The 13,822-nt window shown below is 45.4% G+C and overlaps 2 protein-coding genes across 2 annotated transcripts in view; both read left to right on the top strand.

The window, feature by feature from the left end:
- Positions 1-4,000: 4,000 nt before the first annotated feature.
- Positions 4,001-13,822, top strand: part of npas3 (neuronal PAS domain protein 3) — a gene marked incomplete at both ends in the record, with an annotated part of 476,542 nt that continues 466,720 nt past the window's right edge. Inside the window, one exon of the mRNA XM_080750653.1 lies at positions 4,001-4,161. Coding sequence (XP_080606779.1) covers positions 4,001-4,161 — 161 coding nt within the window. The remainder of the gene's footprint in view (positions 4,162-13,822) is intronic.
- The window catches only part of LOC308305459 (beta-1,3-galactosyltransferase 2-like), a gene marked incomplete at both ends in the record, with an annotated part of 39,682 nt that continues 32,919 nt past the window's right edge, over positions 7,060-13,822 (top strand). The window contains 2 exons of the mRNA XM_080750255.1: positions 7,060-7,096; positions 8,306-8,468. Of these exons, the coding sequence (XP_080606381.1) occupies positions 7,060-7,096; positions 8,306-8,468 (200 nt within the window). The remainder of the gene's footprint in view (positions 7,097-8,305; positions 8,469-13,822) is intronic.

Genomic DNA, 13,822 nt, shown 5'->3' with positions numbered 1-13,822 from the left:
CACCTCCACATTGCAGTCACAATTTCTACCACTTGCAGATCTTCTTTCTAGCCAGGAGTAAGATGTGCCTAAAGCCCACTCCACACCATTGATTCACCATGCAACTCCTTGCAAGATGCAACTAAATTTACTTGCAATTACTTGCAACCATTATCCCCAATGGTAGTTGCAAGGAGTTGCATTGGTGCGGTAGACCTTTTAAAGAGGCGGTGCCATAGTTTTGTACTTTTTCTCGTTTTCATGTGTCTAGGAGGTTGACAGTACTTCATTAGACCCCCTGGTGTGGTTGTTATGAGCAATTATGTATTGCCTTTCTATTTGGGTTTTAGCTGTAGGCTGCCACCTTGTGGGGTCAAACGTGCCGGTCCAAAAACACACATACTTATTACATCACAGAATCAACCCCTCCCCTATTTACAACCCCTCCCCTAATTACCATTCACCCAACAAATGTGGGTGTGGCTAACTTCAGCTGGGTCACCACCCACCACGCATACCAATGAACTGGTGGGTGTGGCCACATAAAAACATAATTTTAACTCTTTCTTTTGGAAAAAATCTTCCTCCTAGTATAATCATAATACCTGATAATCATGTTTTAGAGGGGGGGGGGGAATCATGGCACCACCTCTTTAACTGTTTTGTTGAAAGGAGTTGCGACTAGCTGCATTGATGATGATGCGGTCTGGCCTTTAAAGGTGACCAGACATATCTTAGCCATCATTCCAGATGAAATTTAGCCATTTTAGCAAAACCTTTCGTTGTAAACTCTTTGGAAATTTCAGTGGGAGAAAATTGATTGACAACCACCTACCGCAAATCCACATCAGGCTATTCGAGGTCCACTGCTTGTGGAAACACAAACAATAACCATTCACATGATTCCATCATTGCACGCCATGTCATAGTTTATTTGTTTATATGTTGGCCCTAAATCACAGCTAGTCTTCCTGGGGTGTGACCTCATCAGGCGTCAGAACTGTTGTGGAAAAGCTGTGTTTATTTTCCCTGGGTGAGGGGAGGGTTACAGTGATTAGGGTTACAGAGAGATTGATAAGCTGGATCAACGTTTGGCAGTTGCTGAGCAGTCAGCACAAGCTAAAGTGTCACAGCACGGCAAACGGTCACTGCTGTGAGTGACCTTGCTACTGAAGGAACTCGACATGCTGCCGATGTTGTAGTAGAATTAATGGCTGAAGAGATACTGGGGTTCATCTGGGCACAAAGGAACCAAAAACAGGCCAGAAAACAGTGACCTGCAACAGTTCACATTAATGGCTGTGTACCAACAAAGGGGCAAGGCATGCAAGCCGCACCTGCTGTGATCTCACCAGACCGACTCCCTCCTCAAACTGTCAGGAAATCCCAGTGTGGCTGTAATATTTTATTCACCAGCCCAGTTCCTCTCTTAAAACAGTCAGTCTGTTCATTAGATTAAAGGGATCAAATGCTATTTTCTCACCTTGGTCAATAAATAATGCTGGTATAAATAGGCTACTCTATTTCTGAGCATTTATAATAATACTGATAATATCTGGAATTTATATAGCGCTTTTCTGAGTACCCAAAGTCGCTTTACAAGTGTGAGGGGGGCTGAGGTCTGATGCATACTCCACAGTCTAAACTACAAACTACTGTTTTGAGATTCCTTGATAATTACAATTTTCCACAACTTTCCACTTTTACACCATTTATTTGACATCTTTAGTTTCAGAATACAAATATATAAATTAACAAATAAATTACTACTGTATAGATCTAGATTATATAGATTAGTGGGGAACTTTTCTACATTACTTTTACTGGACAATACAGGACAATCACTTCTAACGGTTATAAGTAATTGTCAAGTTACAAGTCATAAGAGAGTCCTCAGCATGTGTGCGTGCACGCTTGTATCCGTCGCTGTTCATTCCCTGTGGTGCTGAAACGCGTGCCTTTTGGCTACTTTTTCCAACATGGCAATGTGGGTATTTCCAGAGTAAAAAGTAGGAACTTCAAGTTAGTGTGTGTGGTATAGGCTACAGAAGTTAGTTGGTGCTGTTTGGATACTGTTTTGGTTTAAATCAAATACAAATATTTGTCTGTAGCTTGTGGCCTTTGAAAAACAATATTATTGGTTGACAGTTGGCGCTAATGTCCGCAGTCTGTCTTTCTCTGTCCCTGTTTCCTCACCCTGTCTCCTTCCTTCTCCCCCACTATGTTCTCGCTCTTTGTACCGGTACACAACGGGTTACTGCACCGCATCACACACCACCCTCCATTCCTCCACCCCCCACCCCTTCCAAGCGCGCTCTTCGCTCTCCTTTTGATTGGTTACAGGGGTCGGTTGCGCGCCCCCGCGGGGTTTCCATCTCCGCCTGAGCCTCTGGATGGGGCTGACAGAGCACAGAGCAGCAGTGGGCATCGCCGCGGCAGCCTGTAAAGAAATGTTAGTTAATGTTAGTGTGTTTAGCCTATAATAGTTAATTCATAGACTGTATCATTAACAACAACAAAGTATAGGGCCTATAGAAAGTAGCACAGCCCGGCTTGGAGAGTGTGGGATGGTTGCTTGCAGGGTTAGGGTCGTGGAAGTCTGGAAGCCGAGGAGGAGACAGACAAACACTTCATCTCGGAGTCCGAATCACCAGTCTCAAACACACGCACACGCACACGCACACGCACACTGACTGAGCCCCACGCAGAGAGGAGAGCACAGAGCGGAGAAGCGGGAGAAGTGAGAGGGCGAGGAGGGAGAAGAGGAGATGAGAAAGGCTTAGTTGAACCCGACAAGAGAGACGAGCTGCAGAAAGAGCAGACTTTACACTTCAATTGATGGAACCAGACATTCTGGGCTTTGTTAAGGGAATATCCTCCTGTTCTGAATAAGTTGACTGACTGTGCATGTGTTATTTCTTCTCGTCTCGTCTCGTCTCGTCTCGTCTCTTCTCTTCTCTTCTCTTCTCTTCTCTTCTCTTCTCTTCTCTTCTCTTCTAATTTTACATATTTTATTCCAGTTTTACGCGCAGATAACTCACCATAGTTTGTTCCGTGGACATTTGTTGCTTTCATAAACCAACTTTTGTTTCGGGAAGATAAATCCAGCAAAAAAGAAAAAAAAAGGAGAGAAAAAAAAGAAAAAGAAAAATGAAAAGCCCTATATATTAATTGGTGACTCTCCACCTATGGGCTATTTTATCCGCCAGTTGGGAAAGCTTTTAACTCACTGTACAAAACCTTTTAAATGAATTTTAACACATAACAAAATAATATGAATCAGAGGAAATCGCTGAGAAATAAGAGTTTTTTTATAGGCTATATGCGCTCCCAGCAGTGAATAACAGGAGACTGGTTGATTTGCTGCGTTATTACGCACAATCCTCCTCCTGTTGGAACAAACACTGCTATCAGTCAATCTCTGCTCTCTCTCTCTCTCTCTCTCTCTCTCTCTCTCTCTCTCTCTCTCTCTCTCTATCTCTCTCTCTTTTCCCACCGTGCGCAAAAGGACGCAAAGCAATTCAGCCCCGCTCACGCACGCACGGCACTCTCCCCCAGACCCCCACATACCGACACACACACGCACGCACACAGCCACAGCCACACACTCCCACTCCCTCTAACGGCATCAATGTCATTACCAGGCTGCTTGCAGAAAGCCTCGCACTTGTCCCCCCGTCGTCCGCTGCTGTGGAAGGAAATGACCGGCGGAGGAATGGTCGCCGCGGACGGTGTCGTGGAGGCGACAGCGGTGCTGGAGTGAGCGCTTGGAGCTCCGGTGATCACCAGAAAGAAGAGGGAGGGGAAAAAAGGATCTTGTTTTTTTATTTTGTATTTTTGATGTGTTTTATGTTTGGGGTGAAATAACAACCTATCTTCATTGACTCTTCCCCGCCTGGTAGCTCTCCTCTGCTCCTCTCCTGTCGTTTATCGGGGTTGTGTTGAGAGAGAGAGGGAGAGTGTGGGGAGAGGGGACTATTATTGTTATTACACCCGAGAAAGAGAGACAAACAGCGGGATCATGATCCGGATCTTCCCGGATTTCAGCGTGCAGGTGACGGCTGCAGCAGGTGGTGGAGCCGGCGGCGGAGGGATGGCGACGGGACCCGCGGTCGGCAGAGTGCCGGGCAGCACTAACGGCAACCCTCAGACCGTCCAGGGAATCTCCGCTTACCAGCAGAGGTATGTCGGATCACGATGGATTGTGTCCGGAGTGTCAGTGATAGTTTTTAAGACTATTTCAGTTCGAGTTTCCTGATTTTCTTTTTGTTTTTTCTTTGAAGCAGAGGTCAACATTTTAAGCGTTTCTTTTCTGCAGTTGGGCATTTGTAACTCTGTGGGACTGTTTTATGGCTTCTGAACGCGGAGATCAGAGATAGACCCGAAAAAGAGCAGGGGATTGTCAAAGTCTAGGACTAATCCCCTGGTGTGATGTCCCATTTCAAAGGTTGAAAGCTATCTTCTTGTCGCTGTATATGCCATCATCCCTTCTTTGATTCTGACATATGGACATCTCAACGGGATAAAAAACCAACTGTCACAACCGTTCTGGACCAGTTTTCTTTCTTTTTTTCTTAATCTCAAAGGCTCCAAAAAGTAACATCTTAAGACTTTACGCTTTAAAAAGCCCTTTATGATTCAAGGGGGATATTTGGGTTTGATTCTACAGAGCTATATGGCTTAGCCTTTTGGTTCTCAAAGTGGGGTCCGGCCGGGGACCCCCAGGGGTCCTTGAGGGGATTCCAGGGGGTCCCCAGCTAAATGATGGTTAGGAACCAAAAGGACCCTTATGGGTATGCAACTCTACAAGTATGTTCCATTCCTGCATCTCCGAGTTAAATTCATTGATTTCACAATATAAATTGGGGTCTCAGAGATATGAATGCCGTAGCCTATATTGCATGTCAAACTGGCGGTCCCCTGATATTAAAATGGTTGAAAATCACTGCTAGAGCCGCAAAACAAACAAACAAAAAGATCATTGGGGGTCCCTGGCATGTCTTTTCACATGGGGGTCCGCAGCCTAATAACAATTTGGTGACATGAAAAAGTTTGAGAACTAGGCGAAAGCCTGACTTAGCCTTATGCAGAAGAGGCATGCAGATACATGGGGAAGCCATTTCTGACAATAACGACTTGAGTTTGACACTTCAGGAGCCGAGAGGTTGAGCACATTAATGCCGCCGTACAGAAACAACCACACTCTCACTCCCACTCTCTCGTCTCACAACAACTTGTCGTAGTAACAATCCACCTAATTGTCGCCTGTTATTTATCATTTGATTCGCCTTTTTTTCTCCCACTATTAATCTAAATGATTGCTTATGCGCCACGTCGCTCAGTAGGGATATTTTTCTAATCAACCAGAGCTGCAGGGGGGGCAACAAACCAACACGACACACACACAGTCACACACACACACACACACACACACACACACACACACACACACACAGACAGAGAGAGAGCAGTGCTTGTAAACTCTCTGTCGTCGCAGAGAAGCTTGGGGACACAAACACAACGGAACGGACATATAAATCACTTCACGCCATGCACGGTGGGCCCCTAGAAGAAGTGCCCCTAACTGACGCTTAGTGTCTGCCGCTGCAAAGCAACAAATAACGCGACCGGGAAGCATTCAGGCAGGCCGTCTGACCGTCTCTGAACAATGCATGTTTTTGCCTCGGAGCGCCGAAAGTGTCTATCACTCTGCAAAAGGCCCACAATGAATCAACCCTCCACAGATCCTCCGTTAAGGGTCCATTTGGTTTCATATCGTGTAAGTATAGCCTATATTCAGAGATAATTAACAATGAGGATTTGTTCAACATTCTCCAAATCCTCTTCTATAAAGAAAAGTTTAGGCCTACTTTTTTGAGTCCTACTCCTGCAATGTTGTTGACTGTGTGTAGCCTAGACGGTCATTTGAATATAACAGTATATTTAATAGGCCTACATCTTATGGTCATGTACCGGTTCCCCTGTCGTCATGTACTACAGGCCGTTTCCATCAAGCTCTCCATAACGTCTCCCCCCTCAACCCAACAGCTGTGTGCTAATATGTTTATACATTACACCCCATTATCCACGTCTACTCCGTTTGACTGCTCCCAATAAACAGGCCGAGATGGAGAGAGAGCTAGAGAGAAAAGGAGCTGACAGCAACATTCACGACGAGACCAACCGCGGCAAACACTTTACTAAAACTACATGGACGCCTCAAAAAACCCAAGGCATAGGCTACTTGAATTAGGATATATAGGCTATTATAGCAGGGTTGTATTTACAATTTGTTGTAGCCTATCCTATTATCAAATTCTAATTTAGCCTAAATAGACTATCTAACTTTCGTGGACAAAAAACAACAACTATATTTAGTTAGAAATCCTAAACTACAAAACAGGACTAGCCATTAATTTACTATTCAATGGCTCACCGGTGACTATATGTTCAATGCATGAAATAACCTGTTACGTTATTAAATTGTCACAGTGCGTCTTTATGCATGCCAGGATGAAATGGCTATACAGCCGCTCCCGGAGACTATATTCTCAGACAAGGACCCCCAAATGAATAGCCTATGCCTATGGTGTGTTTGTTTGCGGATCCTCATCTGAAAATACTTTACAAGGGACCGCCATAACAGAATATTTTTTGTATATTTTCACATATTGTTCAAACATTTTTGAATAAATAGGAGGGTTAAAGTTGCATAAGATATAAAAATGCTATATATTAAATAATGTTGCTGGGGACCCCCTGGAACCCCCGCGTGGACCCCTGGGGGTCCCCGCACCCCACTTTGGGGACCACCTCTCTACACAGCCCCAGCCAGTCAGCCATCCATCCATCCAGGCGAGCCGGCATGCCTTTGACCTTGACGGGTCATTGGTGGAGAGAGGCGGCTTTCAGCTATACACGGCCTGCCGCCTCGGGTTAATCAGCAGGCGAAGCTATTAGGGCTACAATGAATTATACATAAAAGGAAATGGAAATATATGTAAAAAACACAGGCTTCGGTCGTTTTCTCCCCGTGTATTGGAATGCGCCTTTAATGAGCGTGCATGTGTTGAGGCAATAATGACGCGCCCGTCCAAACGCATCAAAGCTTCATGTCGTGACGGCGGTGTCTTTTTTTGCTGACAATAGAAAGTTATAGGTTTTGTCATTTCTCTTATCGGGAAGAGAATTAATTATGGAAATACTATTTGTGGTTTGTAAGGGCATATGGTTGTTTCAACGAGGGGATCTTTATTCGAATTTGCATTCAAGCAATCAACAGCAACACATATCCTACTTACTTCTTTGCAACAGGCGACATACAAGAAGAACAAGTTTAATTCACTGAGATTTTTTTTAGTATAGGCTTACTGTATTTATTACGCCTAATTGGGGGGACACAGGGGGAGACATTTATCTTTTTTTTTTATAGCAAAGCTCAAATAAAAACACTACGGTCGCAGAGTTAACGCTCCGCATTTTGTTTTGTAAAATAAAGACAGAAAGCACTGGGAGAGAAATAACGGAGTCCAGCTGGCAGTGCGCTGAGAGGCAGCCACACGGTCCTCTCTCCCTCTGTCTGTCTCACCTCACCTCAGAGAGCCATGCATGCGGACAAACACTCCTGCAAGGTGGTTGCATATAAACATTTGAGAACCACTAGTAGGCTCCTAATGTGCCATAGTGTCGTAGTAAATAAGTGTCAGTCATACATTCTGATGAAAAAAAGCTGGAGACTTGCCATTCAGTAATTGGGTCTTATGAATATAAAGGTGTGTGAAACAGAAACGCAAAACATAGAATGTGCTACATAATATATCGACACACACGCCGGTTTTTTTAATCGTTTTATTTTCAACACAGCATAGCGTAGGAATTCCACTTGTGTGACAGCCCCCCGTGCCCGTGTGTGTGCATGTGTCGTATGTGTGTGTGTGTTGGGTAAAGAAGAGAGAGCGAGAGAGTGAGGGAGCGCGCGGAGAGAAGCGAGGAGAAGCCGTGGCGTGGGAGAGAGAGAAAGAGAGAGAAACCGGCGGGGATTCGAGGCGCAGTTCCCCGGGCTCAGGCTCGCTCTGCTCGGCATGCCGACGCAGCTCGGTCTCGGCGTTTGGTAGTCAGTCAGTCAGTTGACTGGAGGCGGCTTGTTGCAGGCTGCAGGCAGGCAGGCAGGCAGGCAGGCAGCCCCCGCCGCCGGGTTACCGAGGGGGACACACGCACGCACGCACACACACACATACGGGAGGAGAGAGAGCCAGCGACCAGACGCCACACACACACCGACATGGCTTTGTCTTTAACACACCTTCGCGTGACGCATTGCCGCCAGGGCGCCCCGCCGCCGCCGCCGCGTCGCCCCCGCTTAACAACATAGAGACAACCGAGCAGAGGAGCGACGGAGGCAGGGAGAAAAGTAAGAAATCAAATAATTGCAGGAAGATGGCGCCCACCAAGCCGAGCATACAGCAGCAGGACCCGTCGCGGAGAGAACGGTAAACGGGGCTCACACACTGACACTACACACTCTCCTCCTCCTCCTCCTGCTCCTCCTCCTCCTGCTGCTTTTATCGCTTGTCATTTTGTTGCTGTTCCGTCGCCGTTGTGATGCTATGTTGTTGTGTGTCACAAGTTTTTTTTGCTGCTGTCGCTGCCCTTTTCACACGGGGAGCAGACGGCGTTTCGCCTGTGTGTTTGTGTCAGTCTGTCGCTGTGCGTGTATGTATGTATATGTGCGCGCGTGTCAGTGGGTGGGTGTGTTGGCGTGTGTGTGTGTCTGTCTGTCACCTAGACCGAGAGAGAGCTTGTGGCTGCCTGGCTGGGTAACAGGTCTTATAGAGAGAGGAGGTGGGGCTCTGCCTGCCTCCTTGCCTGGCTGACTGAGCGTGCGTGCGTGCGTGCGTGTGTGTGTGTGTGTGTGTGTGGTGGGGAGGGTGTGCGTGTTGCTCAGAGAGCAGCTGTAATGCAGGCATATCCCCACTTTGTTTACGCTCCGAGCGAGCTGTTTTAGCGTCGAGGAAAACATGTGCATTCATCGATGACAAACGCGCCTGTCTGCTCATCTCTCTCTCTCTCTCTTCTCTCCTCCTTCTCTCTCCCACCTCTCTCTCGGTCTCCCTTTCCCTCTCTCTCTCTCTCTCTCTCTCGCTCTCTCTCTGAAGCTAGGCCAGACTGTTGTAGCTCCCACTATACTTCTGGTGTGTGTGTGTGTGTGTGTGTGTGTGTGTGTGTGTGTGTGTGAGTGACAGGGGGATTCAGAGAGCCCCGGCCTGCCTGACGGTGGTGGGAATTACTATAGATGCTCTTAGCTGTTGAGGAACTCTTTTTTTAATGTAGTAGGCACATGGATTACACCCTATCGGATTCCAAGCCGTGCCAATCCAGGTAATACTGGAGAAAAGGAGGATGGAAAGTCTACAGGGCAAAGCTGTTCTGTGTTCCCGGGCGGGGGGGGCTGTTGCAGGGTTAGCCCCTAACTGCTGGAAACCTGGTTGATCTGGTTTGTTGCTGAGGTGGACTGGAAATAGTTTGTTTTTACTCACACCGTTTTTAGTCCCACTGGACTTATAACCACCAGGAATGGCTTCTGGGTTGTCTCCAAGGTCTATTAGGGCTGGGTGATATATGTATTGTCGACCACATACCTTGATATTGTGACAATGATATCATATTGTTATAATAATACAATCTTAAAAATAGCAGACCTACAAGTGTCATCAACATGGCACATTGCAACACACTGACACACACACTTTGTGGACATCTTTTGCAAGTGGCTTGAGTGATTAAATCTAAAAGACAACACATCCCAGACAATATTTTACGTATTTATCTATCAATATCTAGTCTCATCACAATATATAAATATATAAATATGATTGCCCAGTCCTACATTCTGCTCTGTTCTATTGACAACATATGGCACATCCAGGCCTAACGTGCTGCAGATTCTCCCCGTCAATTTCTCTTCATTAGGTGCAAGGTGCCTTTTTTTCCATAGGCCATACATTGTGTTCCCGTTGCTTATTATGGCGCTGCTAATTACCACCAGGCCATGTGCTGTCCACTGGAATAAATCTCACTCCATTGCTGACAATTGACGGCTCTATTAGAGGCGTGCAGCCGGTCTGTGTCTGTGTCTGTGTCATTGGAGCGGGTCAGCGCGAGGCTAAATGTCGAGTGTGAGTGAATGTGCTCTATTATTGCAGTGGAGGCGGCTGTCACTTGCTGTGTGATGATGTAAAGGATTGTATTTGTGGCCGGGTGATATGCTATTAAATCTTCTATTGTCTCCTACTTGCCCGGATTCTATTCCCGTATGCTTATGTACGATTATTATGTCATCTATTCTAATTGTGCTGGCCGTTTCCGTTGTGTTGGTATCTGCAGTGTTATATTGCAAAACCAGTTGCACATGCTTTAACTGAAATGGAAATAATCAAACCTGCGTGTGTGTGTGTGTGTGTGTGTGTGTGTGTGTGTGTGTGTGTGTGTGTGTGTGTGTGTGTGTGTGTGTGTGTGTGTGTGTGTGTGTGTGTGTGTGTGTGTGTGTGTGTGTGTGTGTGTGTGTGTGTGTAAAGTCAGTCAAGTTAAGCTGTGGTAAAGGTGTAGATTTCACCTCGACAATCAACGAAAGATGCTCAGATTCCCTCATGTCACCAAATCACATTTCTCACACACACACACACAAACACACACACACACACACACACACACACACACACACACAATTGCACACACATGTGCGGTTGGACCGCCATTCTTCAATTGCATTCATTTTTCAGTGGATGACTTGCGTTGAATTAAATCTGTTATTGTTTCTTCTTCTTGACATGTGTCTTGCATTTTAGGCATAATAATGCTGACGCTGTACAATAGCAGACACTGTACAAACTGTATTGTCTTCAGTCATGCAAGAAGCTGCATTTTGTACACAATATAACCTAATGTAAAAAGAGACTGTTCCCACACTCTTGCATAACATACAGAGGAACATTCCGGTCCTTAGACCAGGGGTCTTCAACGTTTTCAGGCCAAGGACCCCTTAGTTGAGAGAGAGATGAAGCAGGGACCCCCACAACCTGTTCATAGATTCCATATAGTTTCATTGTTTGACAGCACGATCATCAGCATATTTTGGATTCGTGTTAATGTGGGTTTTCAGATATACCACTTGAACGGTCAATACTTAAACTTGACTTTTCCCCCTCCAAAAATAGCTGATTCTATCACACAAAGATTTGGAGGACCCCCTGTAGTAACTCTGAGAACCCCCTAGGGGTCCTGGACCCCCTGTTGAAGACCCCTGCCTTAAACGGTTCCTCAGTCCTGAGGAAGGTCTGAGGAATAGTTGTTCATTATCCCCTTAAACACTATACTGTATACTGGGTTGACCGGTGTCCCTCAGGGCTCTGACCTCGGCCCAATCCTTTTTTTCTCCCCTCTACACCAAATATCCTCACAGAAAATAGCCAATCTACGAGCTCACAGTATGTCACATTGCGATGCATTCTGAGCTTGCGGATCTGCTATTTTCACATTTTTGCAGAACATTTGCCTATTATGTCATGGCCCACATAGGGTTCAAGTGGTTAATAAAGTATTTTCCTGAAGGTGTAGATCGCTATAGTTAAGTTACAATGAGACTCAAAACGTGTCTCATTGCAACATGTTTTGAGCTTGCAGATCTGCTATTTCTGATTCTTTTGTGTGACTTCAGCGTTTTCAGGCCGAGGACCCCTTAGTTGAGAGAGAGATGAAGCAGGGACCCCCGCAACCTTTCCATAGATTCCATATAGTTTCATTGTTTTGACAGCAATTTGTGTTTTCAGATATTTAACCACTTGAACCGTCAATGCTTAATAAACTTGACCTTTCACTCTTAGTACTTAGTCTGCTCTTTTTCCCCTCTACACCCAACCTTTTTGCTGAAAATAGCCGATCTCATAGCCGAAGCTCACAACGCCTCGCAGCGCAAGGCGTTGTGAGCTTGTAGATCTGCTATTTTTGGCTAAACTTCTCAGAATATATTATGGACACTAGGGTTCAAGTGGTTATTATGAAAAAGGAGAAAAAAGATTTGGAGGACCCCCTGTAGTAACTGAGGACCCCTTAGGGGTCCAGGGCCCCCTGTTGAAGACACCTGACGTAGGGCATTCATTTGACAAAAAAAAAAACATTACAAGTTTAAGTATGGATGTAATGTTTCTGTAGTTGTGCGTTGGCCTTCGGTCAACACAACATAACCTCACATGAACGCATCCATAGTGGTGTCTATATTCTGGTGAGCTTAGACAGAAAGACACATCCTGTCAGAAGAGACACTTCAACAAGAAACCGCAGAAGTAGTTTGAGGAGAGAATTAAGTTAAATCAAAACAGAAAGCCTTGTTTCTTTTAAAAATGTACAGTTTATGAAAAGCAATTTTCCCTGTCATGTGCCAGTGTTCTTTGGACAAATCCTCCTTTTGTTTCCTGAAAGCTAGTGTGTTTTCACTGAAGGCTGTTTGTGTTGTTTGGGATGTCGACGCTGACACACTCCAGACTGCATCTTGTGTATTTATCTGTTTTTCCTAAACAGACAACATGACAGTACACAGGCCGTGATATTAAATCCATATGACTTCACATTCAGATGTAGCACTTGAGTCTGGAATGGGAATCTATTGTGCTGCGTCCTCTAACATGTCCTCACAGCAGTAAGGAGAATTGATTAGGTTTCCTCAATAAGGAATACAACCAAACAGACTACAAAATACGGTAGATGGCTCTGTTATGTTGTCCCTAGTTTACCCGCTTTAACCCCAGCATTCCCATTGTGGGGAAAGCTTTCGCAAAAAATAGCATGAGCTGTCGATCGCCTGTCTGTCTTCTCTGGAGGCTTTGTCCACTTGGCCGATTGATTGGTGAGTGATGGCGATCGGGCGATAATGCCTCTATCGGCTTTGATCAGTATCGGCTTTGCCGATCTACAAGCTAGATGAGCTATTTTCACAAAATCTGTGGGACTGAATGTAACCTCAGCTTCAACTCCTACAAGTTGAATTGGATACTAAAGGACCTCAGCCTGCAATCTCCTAATGTTTATACTTAATATACAATGTCAATGTTTTGTAAGAAGAATCTTAAAATATATGAATTTATGGATTTAACGCTGTGATCGGGAATATCGGTATCGGCAGATACTGATTCCATTTGCAATGGGAGCATCTCTATTGTCCACAATAACAGAAAACTGAAAATGCACTAGAGCTCTGAGGGACTCCTCTCAGCCATATGACCTGCCTTGCATCTCTATAGGCATGTCGTCGTAATAGGCGAACATTCAGCAAAAACAGCCGATCTACAAGCTCATGACACTTGGGGGACCATGTATAGGCGCCTGTGGGACCCCGGTCAACGAAGTATATATGGTTGAACACAGTTCTGCCAGAGGCACATTCCCTCACGCGTCGACATTAAAAAGTTTCCAGTCAAAACTTTTCATTTCCGAATAAAACGCGAACCCCAGAATGAATTTAGGAGCTTGTCTGTGAGCCAGGACCGACGCTTGAATTTCCATGTCATTTAAGCCAGGGCAAACTTCTCTGCGTCCTCGCTCGGAGAGAGAGAGAGGAAATTGGTTCGGAGTTAATTAGTTAATTGAGATGCAATAAACACATACAGTTTCACAGCACAAGCTACATTACCATTTATTACCCGGAGAAAATTCTGTCTTGCAAAAGGCTAGAGCAGAAGAGATGGTGCATTTATGCCATACACAACTACGTGGACATGGAACAACGGAATGAACTAGTTTATGGTGGCAGGGAGGGAGAGAGCGCAGTTTGTCTGCTTATTATATGCGACTT

The sequence above is a fragment of the Nannobrachium achirus genome, assembly GCF_963921795.1.
Source record: "Nannobrachium achirus genome assembly, chromosome: 20".
Classification (NCBI taxonomy): domain Eukaryota; kingdom Metazoa; phylum Chordata; class Actinopteri; order Myctophiformes; family Myctophidae; genus Nannobrachium; species Nannobrachium achirus.
Note: the sequence above shows the minus strand (reverse complement) of the source record. Positions and strands in the feature narration are given on the sequence as shown.